The following is a 19059-nucleotide window of genomic DNA, read 5'->3' as shown; positions in this document are numbered from 1 at the left end:
TTTAGCTTTTCAAGAGAATCTTCAGCAAGTTTTTTATATTTCTCAACCAATTTGTTGGATTCATTGAGTTTAGCAATCAAATCATCCTTTTCACAAAATAACTTGCTCAAATTCTTTTGAAACTTCTTAGCATTTTTCTTCAAGAGTTTGTCAACAACACCCATAGATTCAAATGACATGTCATCACACTTATGAGGATTAGCACTCATAGAGGCATTTTCACAAACACGTGGCATGTTACATTCATCACCAACCAAATCATGCAAAGAGGCATACAAAGCACAATCCATGTCAAATAAACACAAGGGGTCAAGGATTACACTTAGGTATTTAAACCACAACAAGTGTACCCGCTCTAATACCAAATGAAAGTTCAAAAACATGTACAAACACCCTTGAACGTTTAGACCTCCAAATACAAAATAACCAATTCAAGTTTTATGACAAACAACTAGTGTGCGGAAAATGAACATAAGCTATAAACAGAATTGGAAATCAATCTAAGCCAATTATAAATCACATACACAGCAGAAAATAAAAGGCAAAGATAAAAGGGAAGAGAGATGCAAACACAAGAACAACACACGATGTGTTATCGAAGAGGAAACCGAAGCCCTCGGCGTAAAACCTCTCCGCCGCCCTCCAAGCGGTAAACAATCCACTAGAAAATACAGTTGGGATACATGGACAGCAATAGACCCTCCAAGCCTAATCTACCCAGTGCACCTAAGCTCTCCAAGCTTCTTGCTCCAACGAGGTTGCGCCGAACCTTTTTCTTTTCTAGCTTCCCGGATTCCGCTACTAGACCGTAGCATCCGCCATCCTTGGCATCCTCCAATGCTTCCCAAAGCTCCAAAAGCACTCAACACTCTAAATTGGTGTGGGTAGTATTTGGATAGAAATCTCCTCTCAATAGGTATGACAATGAGAGAGGGAATGAGAAGAGACTACAAAGGTTTCTCTCTAAGAATGAGTAGCTCTCTCTAATTGGGTGGGTGTTTTGAAGAAACCTCTCTTAGGGTTTTTCTTTCTGAATGGCCACACCTATCTTGTGGGAATGAGGGGTATTTATACTGGTATGAGAATGGAATGCGAAGAGTCAGTTTTTCCAAAAACAGGGCTGGCTGGCGACTTGAACTCGCGACTTGACTGAGTCGCGAGTTCAAGCCGCGAGCTAACTTAATGGCCAGTCTGGATTTTTGTCGTGTAGTGCTCCAGGTGGCATGACTGTTCAGCTCCCTTGCATGCTCTGCACGTGAGCAACTTTTGGTGGCTTGCAAGCCGCGAGCCACCCGCGAGTCCTAGCCGCGAGTCTCTGCTTCACTGCACAATCTTGAGCATTTCTTCACACTCTCTCACACACTACCCTTACATGATTCCCACCTAAATACAGGGTTTCTAAGTGCTGCATTACAAGCAAATTTGTCATGGAATAAAGCCAACATATGGTTGATTAAATTCAACCTTACACCCTACCCATGGCCATCCCTTTCCATGGTGTGCTTATCTGGAAGGTTCGTAAGAGGTGCACAATATGCTAGATCTAATAGAATAGGTTTCTTAGAAACTTCATTAGATCGAGGCAACTCACGCAAACTTCGACAAAGTTGAAGACACAGCGTCTCAAGATTTAGAAGGAATCCACTGCAGTTTTCCAAGTTCCGTGATAATTTTATCAAAGGATGCTTATGCCATTCCAACAAACGTAACTTATTAGGAAGATTACTGATACAAGCATTCAAATCTCCTTTTTCTTTTGAAGTCAAGTTTAGCACCATGCGTTCTATTTTCTTTGTTCCCTGGTAATTAAGAATAATTAAATTAGTACAAGTAAAGATAAAGCAAAATTTACATGAGCTGTAGAATTATTTACTTCTCTAAATTTATGTCGATATAATAATTTAGGCAAAAATGCAAATTTGACCCTCTAACTTTCAGTCTTTTTCATTTTAGTCTTTTAACTTTCAGTTTTGTCATTTAAGTCCTTTAACTTTCAATTTTTGTCAATACAAGACTCTGTTAGAACTCAGTTAGGGGCTGCCATTAATTGAGCTAAAATGACGTCGTTTTAGCCCTTTTTTTTTTAAATAAATTTCAGAATTTAAAGAAAAAAAATCTGTAAAAAAAAGAAAAAAAAGAAAAAAGAAAAACCGATTCAGACCTCCATCAGAACTCCATCACCGAACTGAGCTCATTCTTGCCAAAACGACGTCGTTTTGGCTAAATTAACGGCAGCCCCTAACAGAGTTCTAACGGAGTCTTGCATTGACAAAAATTGAAAGTTAGAGGACTGAAATAACAAAAATGAAAGTTAGAGGACTGAAATGAAAAAGACTGAAAGTTAGAGGGTCAGTTTTGCATTTTTGCCAATAATTTACTTAATGGTTTGTTCATTAATACTTTAAAGGGCATCATCACGAAACCATAACCTACTGTGTCTTCTAGGTCCCTTTGATTCCTCATTGATAATTTCCCAAGCCATTTGTTGTAGTAAATCATAAGGACTGTAGATGAAGAAAGAAAAAAAGAAAAAGAAAAAAAATCAAACGTCAATTAGTAACAATTAATTAAAAAACAAAGAGATGACCATACGGTGGACATGTTGAACATGGAATTGCTACAATAAAAATCCGTCTTTAGGACAATAGGTGATCATTAGCTGTTATGTTATCTATTTTTCTTCAAAAGTAGTTGTTTGTGGTCGCTTTGGTGATTATGCTCATATTACTAATTAAATTCTCTTACACAATTTCATTTGTTGATTACTAATATTCTATTTACATAGATCACAGTTTTAGCGAGTGTTCTTGGCCATATATGCATTCATTTACTTGGATGCTTTTTCTTGACAATTCTACAATTAGCAATGCATTATTCTCACCGCAAAACTCAGAAGCATGGTATCTGCATTCAATTCTACAATTAGGATTTTTTTTTTTTGAATGTTCCCTTTAGGAAGTAGTCAAATTTTCATGACTTCTCTTTTCCTTGGCTCCGCCCCTGTTTAAGGGGTATTTTAGTTATTTTCGAGAATTGGCGGTATTTGAGTCAATTTTTGGTTTAGGATATTTTAGTCATCTTGGAGCTTTTAAGAGTATTTTGGTTATTTTCATGGTTTTATAGTGTTCTATTCGTTTTGCAGTGTGACTAAGGATTTCTAAAATTTGGTTAAATGTTATTTCAATTAGCTTAAAGTCCTTGGTGGATTTCACCAAAATCAAAATCTTTGAACTTTTGAACTATCCAAATCTAAAAGCTCAAATCCTATTATCCAAACACATCGAAATTTTAATAAATCCCAAATTGTAATTAAAAAATTATAAAAGAAAAAGAAAATAGAAATAACACAATGATTGGCATAGAAAACTCTTTCTCCTTGAAGGAAGAAATTACAGGACTAATTCTGAATAAATTCACTTATTAAATAAGTTACAAATTCTTCTAAAAATTAATACAAACAAAATGATTTTAGATCTTCACTTTCTCTATATATAATAACTCTTTGTGGTTATAGCACCAAAACCTTTCCTTAGAGAAGACCTTAATGTTAATTTTCTCATTGCATGCCTGATGATTTAAAAAAAAAATTACGTTTCCTTTGCTGTAACACAACCAGATATATTTCTTTTTCTGATCACAAACCAAGGACGAAGCTAAGATATATTCTTTGAGGGGTGGTGGTGCAGATTTTAATAAATAAGTAGTAAAAAAAAAAAACAAACATACATACATATTTAATTAAATGCTAGTGAAAAATATCATGTTTTCTAAGAAGTGAATAGATTCTTGTTCATATTCTCTTTTGAAATTATTAATTTGATGTTCTCTTTTTTATAATTAATTTTTAGCATTTTGAATTTTAATTAGATATAATTTTTTTCTAGAAAAAAAGAAATTGTATAAAGCTCAATAGAAAATTGTCATACAAAACTAAGATTTTTAAAACACCTAACTTTTTTACTTTAAAAAATTAACGAAAATTATACGTTTATATTGTATCTATAATATACTTATATTCTTATTCTTATTTATGATATCACATTTGCATTCTTAAAATATGGAACATCTAGAATTTTATAAAATTTTAAAAAATATTTAACACATTTCTTCTTTTGAAAGAAGCTCATAAAAATTTACGAGACCTATGGCTCAATACTCGCTTATACCAAAAAACTAATTGATATTTTAGTATGATGATAAAAAGCTCTCATCAAAAACAAACACCATAAGTCAAAACAATCTAAAAAATAGAGCTAATAATATAACAGTTTTAGTAATTTTATTAAGAAAACAAATTTGGGTGGGGTGAACCTCCATATGGTGGCTCCACTCCTGTCACAAACATTATTCCTCTCTCTCTCTCTCTCTCTCCTCGATTGCACAAATTTATTATGGATAAAATAATTTAACACATAATGACAATGATGTGTACAAACAGTATATATTCTAATTGTTTTGATTGAATCCAGGACACGTTCACGGGGAAACATCTTAAATTTAGATCTCCAGAATGTTTTACCCACCAATGCCACCGTAAAGCACCAGAAATTTAAAAGACAAACATCCACACCAAAACCAAGCTATACAACCCAGCAACCTCATCATTCTGCCTGAACCAATAATCTAAGTACTCTCTGTCTCACTTTCCTCATTCTTTATCTTTAGACAATAATTTATAGATAAATCTTATTCTGTATTCCTCTACTAGCCTCATCAAAATACTGCCAAAACCAGTCCAAGTGACTGAGTAACAAAAGAAAAGATCCCATAACTTCGTTAAAACCCTCACTCCCCATTTCCTCCCAAAACCGTCCAAAAATAGAAGCGCGCTACTCTGACAAGATTTTTCTTGAATTTTTTTGGGGGACATATATTGATCAGTTCCCGCTTGAGTCGGTGTTTTGAGTATCCTCCCCACTGGGGAGTTGTGACTGGCCAATAAACTCTGTTATCCAACTTCCTGCAACAGCCTCAGAGTTAGGGTCTGCTTTACCTGTCACACTACTTTGGTTTGTATCCACTTCCTCCACCGTGATCTTCTGCAAAGAAGTTGCCAGCGTATCATAACTTGATTTATTAGGAGACACTGAGCCTGAGTCAGAGGGAATCCGAGAAGAAGCTCGTTTCCATTTATTCCACTCATTGCGCCTCCTCACCTTGTCATCCTGTACTTCCACAATGGTCGAAGAGCTCAAGGAATCCAATATTAACTGGACGTTAGTTGTCATACTCCTTACTCGAGGAAAGCTCGCTATTAAAGCAATTGGTACCCAGCCCTGATCATCCATGTTTGACCTCAAATAGACATCTTTTACCAAATTAGCATCACTGAAATAATAATCTATCTGCTTGAGAAGCAAAACGGGCAGAGGTTCTGGAACAGGGATATATAATGGCGGTGGATGAGGAATTATTGGTCTATGGCTGTAGGGTTCCACTGGCAGTTGAGGTATATAGCAAAACTCAGTATAACCCATGGGGTCGACAAAGGGTCTCATTGGGGGAGGTCTAACATATGCAGTTGTGTTAGGTGGTGGCGGAAGATGAGGATGAGTAAAGCCGCTCTGTGAAGGCCCACTCCTGTTGTTGCCACCACCTCGCTTCATAGATCTTTGCCGAGTTGGCAATGGATGGTTTGCACTAGAATTAGAATTCCCAGCAGCATTATTAGTAGTAGTAGTAGTTGTAGTAGTAGTAACTTGTTTCTTCGGCGAATGTGGAACAACAGTTCCCTGAGAAGTGGAGAGTGGTGAATCGGAGAGAGTCTTCGAAGTCGAATCGGCCGACGATTTAGGCGAAGCCTTAGTGGGCTCAGACAGAGCGGGCCAACAAATCGCGCCCATTACAGGACTGACCTCAACGACGCCGTCGTTTGAGGGTTTGTTCCAAGCGAGCTTCTTTGGGCGAGCCGCATTGCCGTCATTACCACCATCGGAGCCCTCGCCGGCATCCGGTGGTGGTGGTGGTAGTGACGGTGAAGCCATCTTCGGAGGAGGGGAATCGGAGACCTAACACAATCTTGAAAGCTGTGACTTGAGCTCTCCACGGAGGTCTTTAGGGCTCCCAAAAATTCTTTGACCTAAGTTTTGTAGAAATTCTCCCATATCTTGCTTATATAGAATACGTGCACCACACATATTAATCTCAATATCCGGGTTGTTGGTTCCAATCAAAGGGGTAATGCAACTCCGTTCGTCTAAATGTTTTCTAAACCTCGCATGCGATATATATAGCCAAAGTCCAAATGAACCAACATATGTTTCCTTAGGAACCTTGAAAGCTATAAGATCTCCATATTTGTCCGAAAGACAATAAAACTCATGAAAGTATTTTGTATCCTCTCCAGGAGAAACGTCGTTCGAATGTGCTGGGACTACAAAAATGACACACAGAGCGATTCCTTTCCAATTTTTATTACTGAACAGATTTGAAGGTAGTGGGATTGATCGAAATGACCCAAACCTCTGATGCTTGAACCACTCTGGAATTTCAATTTGAGGTAAAACATGGCAAAAGCCTTCCATTTGATGAATTTGATCCTGTAAAATATTAAAAACTGTAAAAAGATGCTCATGCGTGTGTGACAAGTGATAGAGAAAGAGATACCTTCACGTATCTTTGCCATAATTGGTGTATGTCTAGCAGAGAAACCTCAGCAATTGTGCCATCTTCATCCTCCGCCAAGCCAAGGCAAGTAATAATAGTGAATCCTGCTACACCCAAAGTCCATACAACAACTTGATTTGAATAATTTTCAAGCGCAGTACACCCTTGTACTGAAACTAACCTTGTACTTGATGGAACATATGGCAACGATTTAAGCTTGCTACAATGATCCAAGAAAAGAATTTTGAGCTTTGAAAGTTGAGAAATGCAATCGGGCAAGCATATAAAATTATTTTTGCTCAAATTCAAATACTCTATTGACAACAAGCAGCTAGGGTCATCAGGGAGTGCCAACAGATTGCAGTCACTTAGACTTAGAGTTACCAAAGTGCTTAATTTTGAGAACGAATTAGACAACAAGAAGTTGATGGGCTCTGGTTCAGGATGCCGGGCATTGTGGAAACAATACGTTGACAAAGCAGTTGTAGCAAATATAGGAATTCTGAGATAGGTGTATCGCCATGCTAGGAAAGATAGAAAAAGAAATGAAATTAGTCGCGGAAAAGTGAGGGTGGCACCAATTGAGGATCCAATAGGAGAGAGCCCAAGCAAATGCCCTGCTTTTGGTGGTTGACACTTGCATCCTGATAGAGTGAGAATTTCAAGAGATGTTGAAAAAATCTGAGAGAAATCTAAATAGAATAGAGAGAATTTCATTGATCAAAAAAGAATACACCAAGTTAATGAATAAAAATACTCTGTGCTCTGTTTATATACACAGTGATCCTAACTAACTATCAAAAAGTGGCGCCAAAGTTAGTTAGCTCAACTTCTGGAATTTACACGTGTCAATATTGACTAACTACTTCCTAGAATCACGGGACTCAAATCCTCAGCGCTCTTAAATGAAGAACTCGTGATGTGGAACTGCTTCAATTGCTTCCCAGACTTCAGTGCTACTCTGGTCAGCTATTGATGCATCCTGTGTGGCCTGGTCCCTGCACTGCCTATCAGCTAGTGCTGCATTCTTTACAACCCTCGTGGCTTGATTGATGCTCTTCACCTCAGCAGCAACTGTACTAGCCATCACACTTGTACCTTGTCTCATGCCACTCTGTCCTGCAATATCCCCTGCAGTATGCTCTGCATTTTTAACACTCCCCCTCAAGAGCACAGCTCTTGCCTTGTGACCTGACTTAGGTGGGGAAGGGTATTCTACTACATGAGCAAAGATATTGATTACACCCAATCTAGTGATCAATCTCAAGTAGTTTTCAACTCCTAAGGCTTTTGTAAAAACATCCGCCAATTGATTCTTGGTTGAGACATAGAAGGTCTTAAGTGTACCATCAAGGATCCTATTTCGTACAACATGGCAATCAGCTTCTATGTGCTTGGACCTTTCATGAAACACAGGGTTAGCTGCTATGTGAAGTGCTGCCTGGTTATCACAGTATAACAAAACAGGTCTGTCATGTTTAACATGTAAATCCTCTAATAAATGTAATATCCAAGTCAGCTCACATGTGGTTGTGGCCATTGCCCTGTATTCTGCTTCAGCACTTGATCTAGACACTATACTTTGTTTCTTAGATCTCCAAGACACCAAGGCATTACCCAAGAACACACAATAACCTGTCAAGGACTTCCTTGTGTCAGGGCATCCAGCCCAATCTGCATCACAGTATGCTTTTAAGTGCAGATCAGAATCTGTGGGGAAGAAAACACCTTGTCCAGGTGTGCCTTTAATATACTGAAGTATTCTGGTAGCAGCCTTCATATGTGGTACTCTAGGTTGTGCCAAGAACTGACTAAGCCTATGTACTGCATATGTGATATCTGGTTTGCTCAAAGTTAAGTACATTAGCTTCCCAATAAGCCTCCTATACTGGCCAGGATTAGAAATCAGATCTCCACCACCTTTGGATAACTTCAATTGCTGCTCCATTGGTGTTTGAGTTGGTTTGCAACCTGTCATTCCAGTTTCTTCAAGAACTTCAAGAGCATATTTCCTTTGTGTTAAACTGATCCCAGTCTTGTTCCTTGCAATTTCCAAGCCTAAGAAAAACTTGAGTGATCCCAAGTCTTTGATCCCAAACTTCTGATCTAGAACTGACTTCAGAGAAGCAACACAATCAAGATCATTTCCTGTAATGATCATGTCATCTACATAGACCAGTATTGCAGTGAACAAGGAACCATTCCTCTGAACAAATAGAGAATGATCTGCTTGGGACTGAACAAAACCAAGCTGTGTAATTGTTGCTGACAACTTTGTGTACCATTGCCGAGAAGCTTGTCTTAAGCCATAGATTGATTTCACAAGCTTACAAACTTTAGGAGCAGATGCTGCTTTAGGAACTGAAGTAGAAGAAGAGACTGAACACTCCCCCTTACTGTGAAAACCAGGAGGCAAGACCATGTAAACCTCCTCATCCAAATCCCCATGAAGAAAGGCATTATTAATGTCTAATTGATGTAAAGGCCAAGACTTAGCAGCAGCCAAAGCAAGCAAGACCCTTACTGAAACAGTCTTAGCAACTGGAGAGAAAGTCTCTAGGAAATCAAGGCCTTCTCTTTGGGTATAACCTTTAGCTACCAATCTTGCTTTATACCTCTCAACACTGCCATCAGGATTGAGCTTGACTTTATAAACCCATTTGCAGCCAATGGGAAACTTACCAGGAGGTAAAGTAGTCACATCCCAAGTGTGATTGGTCTCAAGAGCTTGAACTTCCTTGTCCATGGCAGCTCTCCAAAGAGGATCTTGAACTGCCTGGGAGAAGCTCTGAGGTTCTTGAGGACTAGAACCAACTGTCATGAGGTAAGATTGGTAACCAGGTTCCAAGTGAGAGTAGGTGATGCACTCAGCCAGATCATAAGCAGCACCAGGAGCAAATGCAGTACAAGCATAATCCTGCAAGTATGCAGGAGGTCTAGTGTCTCTAGTTGATTTTCTGAGAGGCACTGGAGATGCTGGTACAACTGGTGGAGAAGAAGGGACAGCTGGAAAAGGAACCTGACTAGAACTAGGTGAAAGATCAGTAGACATGGAAGAAGAAGTAATGTTATTGTGAACAATAGGATCAGTAGAAACAGAAGAAGGGAATAAGGCATTATCAATTTCATTTGGAACAAAATCAGGAACACTAATGGGAGTGACAAAGGAATCAATACCTGCTGAAGAAGAGGGAGCAACAACATCATCACAAGAAGGAATGGAATCTGAAGCATCAACAGAAACAGATGCAAAAGGAAAGGAATGTTCATGAAAAACAACATCCCTAGAGAGAAACACACTTTGAGTGGCTAAGTCAAGAACCTTATATCCTTTTACCCCAAAAGGATACCCTAAGAACACACATTTCTTTGCTCTTGGGGCAAACTTTGTTCTATGATTAGAAAGTGTAGAAGCAAAACACAAGCAGCCAAAGACTCTCAAATGTGAATAGGAGGGTGGAGAACCAAACAAAGTTTCAAAAGGAGTTTGATTGGATAAAACTGAAGATGGAGTTCTATTTATCAAGTAAACGGCTGCAAGAACAGCATGACCCCATAGGTGTAAAGGCAGGTGTGATTGGAACATGAGGGCTCTAGCCACATTTAAGATGTGTTGATGTTTCCTTTCAACAACACCATTTTGTTGAGGGGTTTCAACACAGCTTAATTGATGACAAATGCCTTGCTTAGCAAAGAAATCCCTCATGAAAAATTCTGTACCATTGTCAGACCTAATGGTCTTGATCTTTTTAGAAAATTGAGTTTCTACCATGGTACAAAAGCCTTCTAGAACAGATTGGGTTTGAGACTTATGTTTTAAGAGATAAACCCAAGTACACCTTGAGCAATCATCCACAATAGTCAAGAAATATTTGCAATTATCAATGGTGGACACTGAAAAGGGACCCCATAAGTCACAATGTATCAAATCAAAACAAGAAGCAGAAATTTGAGAACTTTTATTGAAGGGTAAACGTTTTTGTTTTGCAAGAGGGCAGATTTCACAAGTAAGATCCTCAACTGAAGTACAAAGTGGTTCACCATTATTCCTAATTGAAACTAATTTGGCATTAGACAGATGTCCTAATCTAGAATGCCATACATGAGTGTTAAGAACAGAAGGTAATGCAGCAGAAAAGGAAGCAGCAGAAATGGAAGTAGATAGTGAAGTGGAGTTGCTCCTTTCCAGCAGGTAGAGCCCATTGCATTCCTTACCCAGACCAAGTGTGCTCCAATGAGCAAGGTCCTGGATAAAGCACAATGTCCCAAAGAAGATAAGACAACAAGAAATAGATTTGGCCAACTGACTGACAGAAATGAGGTTAAAGCTGAATGATGGAACACATAACACATTGTAAAGAGTAAATTTGTCTGAGATCCTCACAGTACCAATGTGTGTGACTAAAGCTATCTCACCATTTGGCAAATTAACATGAGTATTTAAGACAGTGGTGATAGAAGTAAAGCAAGTGACTGAATGAACCATATGATCAGTGGCACCTGTGTCTATGACCCAATCAGTGGTATGAAAACACTCTTTATCAACTATTTTAGCAGAAAATATAGAGTGCTGCAAAGTAGGTTTGAAAGAAAAGCTGGAAGCAGTACCTGACATAGTGTCAATGAAGTTGGAATTGTTAAGGGCTGATGAGAGATGCACACCAGTTGCAGCAGGCACACCATGAGCTTCAGTAGTCAAACCAGAGACACTTCCACTTGTACTAACAGATGCAGCATGATGTTTTTGACCTTGATCAAAGCCTGGTTTGAAAAAAGCAAGGAGCTGCTCACACTGTGCCTTAGTAATAGGACATTGAGCAGATGTATTCTCTGCATCAGTTCCCTGTGGAAAGGAAACCTGATTAACATTGAACTTCCCCTTTTGCTTATAACCTGGTGGATAGCCATGGAGTTTGTAACACTTGTCCACAGTGTGTCCAAGCATGTTACAGTGGGTGCACAAGGGTCTTTCCTTCTTAGGTCCAGCCTTGTTACCAGAATTCCCTTTGGCATTAGCATACATTGCCACTGAATCAGGTTTAGGGATGTAGGCAGAACCATTACCATGACCAATTCCTTTATGTGCCTCCTCTTGAAGAATCAAGGAATACACCTTGCTCATCGGTGGAAATGGCTCAAGCATGAGAATGTGACTCCTCACAGTCTCAAAATTCTCATTGAGCCCCATTAGAAACCTCATCACATAGGATTTCTCATGAGCAATGCTGAGTGTCTTCATCGCACCACAAGTACATGCTGGCAAGGGTTCATAATGAAGTAGTTGATCCCAAAGTTTCTTGAACTTAGAGTAATACTCAGTCACTGACAATTGACTCTGAGTTATCTGTGAAATTTCTTGTTGAAGGTTATAAAACTTTGGTCCATTTCCTTGAGAAAATACACGTTGCAACTCAAGCCACATCTCCCTTGCAGTCTCACAATACATAATGCCACTTGACACATCAAAATGCATTGAATTGATCAACCAAGAAAGCACCATTGTGTTACAGCTTTCCCAATCCTCATACAATGGAGAATCATCTTCAGGTTTCTCAATCTTTCCATTTACGAAGCCTATCTTCTTCTTGGCAGTGAGTGCCAGAACCATAGCCCTAGACCAAGATTGATAGTTCCTCATTCCCAACAATGGCTGTGTGACCAAGATATTACCTGGATTCTCACTTGCACTTAACAGAAAAGGATTGAGTGGATTGCTCTGTGTATTAGAACTTGAGACTGGTCGCATGGATTGAGGTTGTGTTGAATCAGAGTGATCGGAAGCCATGAATGATCTTCAAAGCTTGAACAACAAAAGAAACTTCAATGAAAAGAAGAAACAGAAAGAAATTCTCGAACGATTTCTCAGCAGCAAAAAAAAAAACGAGGAAATTTTCTTGAGGAAAATTTCTGTTTGGAACGAAAGAAAATCTTCTGGAACCAAACCAAAAGTTAGGAAATCAGTGTAAACTGTGCTAGCTGCTCTGATACCATGAAAAAATCTGAGAGAAATCTAAATAGAATAGAGAGAATTTCATTGATCAAAAAAGAATACACCAAGTTAATGAATAAAAATACTCTGTGCTCTGTTTATATACACAGTGATCCTAACTAACTATCAAAAAGTGGCGCCAAAGTTAGTTAGCTCAACTTCTGGAATTTACACGTGTCAATATTGACTAACTACTTCCTAGAATCACGGGACTCAAATCCTCAGCGCTCTTGAATGAAGAACTCGTGATGTGGAACTGCTTCAATTGCTTCCCAGACTTCAGTGCTACTCTGGTCAGCTATTGATGCATCCTGTGTGGCTTGGTCCCTGCACTGCCTATCAGCTAGTGCTGCACTCTTTACAACCCTCGTGGCTTGATTGATGCTCTTCACCTCAGCAGCAACTGTACTAGCCATCACACTTGTACCTTGTCTCATGCCACTCTGTCCTGCAATATCCCCTACAGTATGCTCTGCATTTTTAACAGATGTCAAACTATGAATGTCACTCGGAAAACTCTTAAGGTTTTTGCAGTCTTGAAGATTCAATAAGATCAGGCCAGTTAAACGCCTGATTGTTGGTGGTAGTACTTCAATGGCAGTCCCATCCAAATAAAGCTCCAACAAGGTTCTCATGTTTCTCCCAATACGGGGAAATTTCTTAAATCTTGAACAGCCAGATAGAATTAAAGTTTTAAGAGATTCCAAATTGAGCTCATATGGAAGGTTCTTAAGACATTTACAATCTTTTAGATTTAATAGAATAAGTCTTTTAAGACCTCCAACAGAAGGGTGCAACTCATGCAATCTTGTACAACCTTGGAAATTCAGCCTCTCAATATTTGAGAATCCAGTGAAGTCAGGAGTTCGGGTTAAGTTTTGGGAGTCACTCAAGTCAATGAGCTTTAGCTTTCCCAATTTCTGTGATGAAAAAATAAGCAGGGATAAAAAAAAAAAATTAAGCATTCAAGAACTTAAACTTTATAAAAATAAAAAAAATAAAGAAAAGAAAAAACAGCAAGAAGTGAAAATCTTACACTAAATTCACTTGGAAGTTGCTGAAGACAACTGCGATGCATAATGAGCTCAACAAGTTCACCAGGCTGAAAACTATTAGGCAATGATTCCAAAGGATAATCATGCCATTCCAGCAAACATAACTCATTAGGAAGATAACTGAGGCAAGAAAGGCGCACCTTACAAATTTTGAGCAATCTTAGTTTATTCATCTTTGAGAATGATTCAGCATTCAATTCTTCTTCTTCATCTGGAGGCAATCTTAATAGCATGCCTTCTATATGTTTTGTTCCCTGGTAAACAAGAATAGTAAGATTAGTATACCACTAGATAAAGCAAAAACTTACATGAATTTATTGTAGAATTATATACTTCTCTAAATTTATGTCTATATAATAATCCACTTACAGTATTGTTCTTTAATACATCAAGGACGTCATCACAATGCCACAACCTACTACGTTCTCTAGCTTCTTCTGATTCCTCACTAACAATTTCCCAACCCATTTGTTGTAATAAATTATGCATCCACAATTTTTCCCCCCCTACAAGAGTAATTAGAGATTTGTCGATGAGATTTTTTAGATTAATGTCCAGGAAGTAAACTGACTTTAGTATATCAGCAACACAATTCTTCTCCTCCCCTTTGAAGAAACATGCAATATCTAAAAATAGTTTTTTCTCCTCTGCCCCCAATCCATCAAAAGCAATTCTAAGTTTCTTAGTAGTTTTTTCATGGGGTATTGCTCTTAGCTGATTCTGAGCACTTTCCCATTCATTTTTTGTTCTAGTACACAAATAGGAACCCAAAACTTTAAGAACCAAAGGAATTCTCTGAGCATACTCGACAAAATTGTTGCAATCTTCGAGGAAATCATTCTCACAATGAGGTTTGTTGAAGGCATTCAGACTAAAAAGTTGTAGAGCTTCGACTTCATTTAGTCCTCTAGCCTTATATACAATTTTAATTTCATAACTTGCCAACAAATCTTTGTCTTCGGTAGTTACAATGATTCTACTTCCTTTGCCAAACAAATCACCCTTCCCTACTAATTTTTCTAATTGACTTCTTTCACTCACATCATCAACAACAATAAGAACCTTTTTGTTATGTAGTATATCGCTGATAACTTGCATTCCCTTATGCTCATCCTTTACCCTTAATCCCCCTTTTCCTATATCACAAAGGAGTCGTTCTTGTAAAGTCTTTAAACCATGTGCTTTAGATTCCTCTCTAACATTTTCGAGAAAACTGCAAGCTTCAAATTGGTTAAGAATCTTATCAAAAACAGCTCGTGCAAGAGTTGTCTTGCCCATACCACTCTTCTCGCATATTCCAATAAAGTGAACATCAGTTGATTCCAGATCTAAATATGAAATCATTTCCTCAACACGAGAGCTTATTCCAACAAGATCATCTTCAATATCATTTGAACGTTTCTCTTTCAATTTCGAATATATCCACTGAACAATGCTTCGGATAAAGTTTGCCTCATGCACCCTATAAAAAAAAATATTACAAAAATCTGTGTAAAAAAAAAAAAAAACTAATTGGAGATGTAGCATGTAGGCGTTGATGTTTTGCTTGTTCATCTCATAGAAGAGAGAGCTCTAAAATTGAACTAAACTACACAGTCGAGCTCAATTTGCTTGTCGAAATCCTAGGGCATGCAAGTAGATTATTAGTTCTCAGAACAGAAAACATGGCTTTTCATGTAAACTTGAAGCAGCAAGTACTGTACTATTCAACATAGATGTTCTTTTTATTTTTTAAACCAAAAAAAAAAAAAAGCTGCAATTTAATTGAAATTCTGATTTGGCATGTCATTTAGTACACAATCTGTTGACCATTTCTTTTCAAAACAAAAACAGAATAAAACAAAAAGAAGAAGAATACAATCCATACTATTGAGTATTGACCGAAGCGAAAATCATCTTCATTTCAAGATCCTAAGTAGAAGCCCATAAAAATTGTCGAAACCCTACTTGAATGGCTGCCCAAAGTACACATGAGGTAGCAATTAGCACCACATATTGGGCCACAATTTATTCTTAAGTGAATGAAGGAATTTAACAAGGTTGCATTAGGATACTTGAATTTGAATTTAGATTTGGATTTTAAATCAATGGATTTAGAATGTCTTGACTCCATATTTATATTCTATACATAAGAGGATTTTAAATTCTAGATTCTTAAATCTATTGTTTGGATGCTTTAATAACCTATAAATTGGATTTGAAATCCTCTCTTTCAAAATGACCAAATACTTTTCATAATCTCCTAAATCTCACCTAAAACATTAAAATTAGTTAAATACTCTCAAAACCTCAAGAGTGACGAAAGTTTCCCAAAAATATCCCAAATCTATAAAAATAACCAAATAACCTTGAAACCCTACAAAATACCTTTGAAAAATTTTGAAATGCCAAAAATGCTAGGGAAAAAATCTCAAACGACCGAAATACCTCTAAAACTTTCAAAATAACCAAAACACTTGTTAACCTATAAAATGACCAAAAATAACATTGGAACCTCCAAAATGATTAGAATGTCCAAAAATAAATAAATCCTTACAAAATTCAAATTTATCGAAAATTGAACCTAAAATGGCCAAATTGACCTTGAAATTAAACCTCCAAAATGATCAAAATATCCAATGTGATTGAAATACAAATAAAACTACCAAGATGATAACACCCCCCCCCCCTCCCCAAAACAACCTACCCTTAAGAAAAAAACATCAAATGACCAAAATTCTAAATCTTCAAAATGTTGTTTGATGTTTTTTGATGAGTAGTTTTGGTCATTGGACATTTACGATAATTATTGGTTTACATTACACTATTCATATAGTGTGTGTGTTTCTTTGTTCCTACACATACCACATTGTATGTCTTTTTTCTGATCCACTAAAACTACTCTCTCTCTCTCTCTCTCTCTCTCTCTCTATATATATATATATATATATTGCTCCCTAGTTTGCCAGCTAAACATATACTTTTAAAAAAATATATATAATTCAATAGTTTCAATCAATAAGGAGATTTGAACCATGAACATTTTCATTACAAATATTAAGAGGTACTAGTTGAACTATAAAACTCGTAGCTGCACGTATATTTTTAGTGACAACTTTAAAATTTTATTTTATTTTTTTCAATAATTCAATAGTTACAACAAAGTTAGTGAGGGAATTTTTAAATGTAGTTCTACTGTTTAGTTACAAGACTTTTGATGACAACCTAAACTATAAATCTTGAAACTTAAATTAGTGACAACCTTTTTCTTAATTTTGCAATAGTATGTATGTAGTGCTGTTTATAAAACTACATATAATTCATTCTTTTGTGGTATTAGAGATATTAACCTTTTAACATCTACATTTAAAGTAATTAAGTAATCCAGTCAAAACAAGCAAAAAAAAAAAAAAAAAAAATCTCATCAGAAGCAAATCAATAAAGCGTTACCCATCCTTTAAACGCTCTCCGGCGAGATTGGTCACATTAGTTAATGCAGCTCTCCACTTCTGCACCATTTTTGGGTTCTCCTCGAAACGCTTTTCATGTTTTGCAAAGGCCTCTGCAAAAGTGTTCTTCTGATGTCGCACGTCAGTAGGTTCCACATGGTAGAAAATGGGCAATACTGTCAATATCCCTCTATCTCTGCATTCAACAATCTTTGCAAGTTCTTCCAAGCACCATGTGGAAGATGCATAATTTTCAGAGAAAATGATAACCGCAATCCTCGATTTCTCGATTGCTTTCAAGAGTTCCAGCTTAATGGACTCTCCCAGCTCAAGTTCTTTATCATCCCTGAAGGTGGTAACTTTTCTATCAACCAAAGCATGATATAGATGGTCGGTAAACTTACAACGGGTTTCTCCTCTAAAACTGAGGAAAACGTCATATTCCGGCTGGGGTTTAGAAAAAGCAGAGGTAAAAGAGGATCGGACAGTTTGAATGCTGGTGGAAGCCATTGGTAAGTACTTACCACATAGCTTGTTTGAGTTTAGATTCTATATATGACAGACAACGTCATGTCTTCATAAGGATTTGCAAGTAGCAAGTAAACTACATCGTTTGGAACAAGAAGAGAAATCAAAGAGACAATTGGGCTCTGATCTACTTCTTGTAAGAGAGACCGAGAGTCTGAGAGAGTGAGAGGTGAGACTCTTAACAACAACAAAAAGAGACAGAGAGGTAAAAGAGTGGGGAAAAGAGACAGAGTGAGAAGAAAGCCAAGCTGTTTGTCTTCCTTATCTGTGTGGGGAAGAGATAGTGAGATATTTTATATTTTTTAAACAAAAAATTCCACGTATTTTCAGGTTACTTTGACATTTTTTTTTGTTGAGAAACGTGTTTTAGTTGAATACCTGCCACAATTTCAAACTTTAATATATATGGTTTTTATTTTATGAAATAAACTTTTTCTTTTTTTTGAGCGGAAATAAACTTTTCTTTTTTGAAGGCCTTTGAATGTATATAAATGTAATACGTGTAAGTGTAATGTAATTTACTGTTTCAATGTGTGCAACGGATGAATGGCATAAACTTTAAATACATTAGTTTTGGCTAATTATTAGTACATTACAAATTTAATAGAATATTTTAGATAATTAGTGGATGTTTATTAATCTTTGTATTAAATTATGAGAAATATCTTCTAATCTTTAATCAAAAAATATTTTTAACATTTTTAAATACTATTTTTGTTAAAATTTATGTAATTATTTTATTTAATTTTATATTAATTAATTATGACACCATCACCTCAATCGAATATCAAAAATCTTGAATTTCTTCTTTTACAGTTTATTGAATCGTCTGAGTTTCAAAATCATGTATACTAGTGGAAGCCATTGCACACCTTCTTGCTTAAGCTTCTTTGAGTTAAGATTCTAGGACATAAAGAAAACTATACAAGGTCTGTTTGGATTGAGCTTATTTTTGTTGAAATTGAAAACTGAAATTGAAAACACTGTAGCAAAATAAATTTTAAATATGTAAATAGTACCGTGGGACCAATTTTTAATGAATAAGTTGCTAAAAAGTGAAATTTGTGGGTCCGTGAAAAGTGCACAGGTGCACTGTTCACCGTAAAAAAGTCAACGTTTGTGGTTAGTGTTCATGAATAGTAACCGCATTACACCTTGAAACGCATGGAAAAAAAAAAAAAAAGATTCAAAAAACACAAATTTGTAAACGCAAACCCCAATCCAAACGTATACACAAATGTGATATTTTCAACTTGTGTTTGTTGTTTTGTACGACATTTTCCTCAGTTGTTGTAGAGGAAAAGACACCCGGTAAAAGCATACAAACAACAAACACTAGAATACAGAATATATGACGGTTCAAAAGTAATAATAATAATATTATTTTCATTTGAACTCATCTCATCGATCATCACTAATTAATATAAATTTTATTATCATGTATTATCATAGA

General features: G+C 36.8%; 2 protein-coding genes across 2 annotated transcripts; both read right to left on the bottom strand.

The window, feature by feature from the left end:
* Positions 1–4833: 4833 nt before the first annotated feature.
* Positions 4834–6005, bottom strand: LOC115984945 (la-related protein 1C-like; the record flags this gene model as incomplete). Its single annotated transcript, XM_031107927.1, has 1 exon — positions 4834–6005. A coding segment is annotated over one exon (1128 nt), but the record flags the coding sequence as incomplete, so codon positions are not given.
* Positions 6006–6633: 628 nt separating this feature from the next.
* On the bottom strand, positions 6634–17745 carry LOC115984944 (TMV resistance protein N-like; the record flags this gene model as incomplete). Its single annotated transcript, XM_031107926.1, has 5 exons — positions 17080–17745; positions 14020–15112; positions 13632–13904; positions 13085–13515; positions 6634–7276 (listed from the first exon to the last, which is right to left on the bottom strand). Coding segments are annotated over exons 1-5 (2949 nt in total), but the record flags the coding sequence as incomplete, so codon positions are not given.
* Between the last annotated feature and the right edge of the window lie 1314 nt (positions 17746–19059).

This window comes from Quercus lobata, chromosome 4 (assembly GCF_001633185.2).
Source record: "Quercus lobata isolate SW786 chromosome 4, ValleyOak3.0 Primary Assembly, whole genome shotgun sequence".
Lineage (NCBI taxonomy): Eukaryota > Viridiplantae > Streptophyta > Magnoliopsida > Fagales > Fagaceae > Quercus > Quercus lobata.
This window is presented reverse-complemented; position numbering and strand designations above follow the sequence as displayed.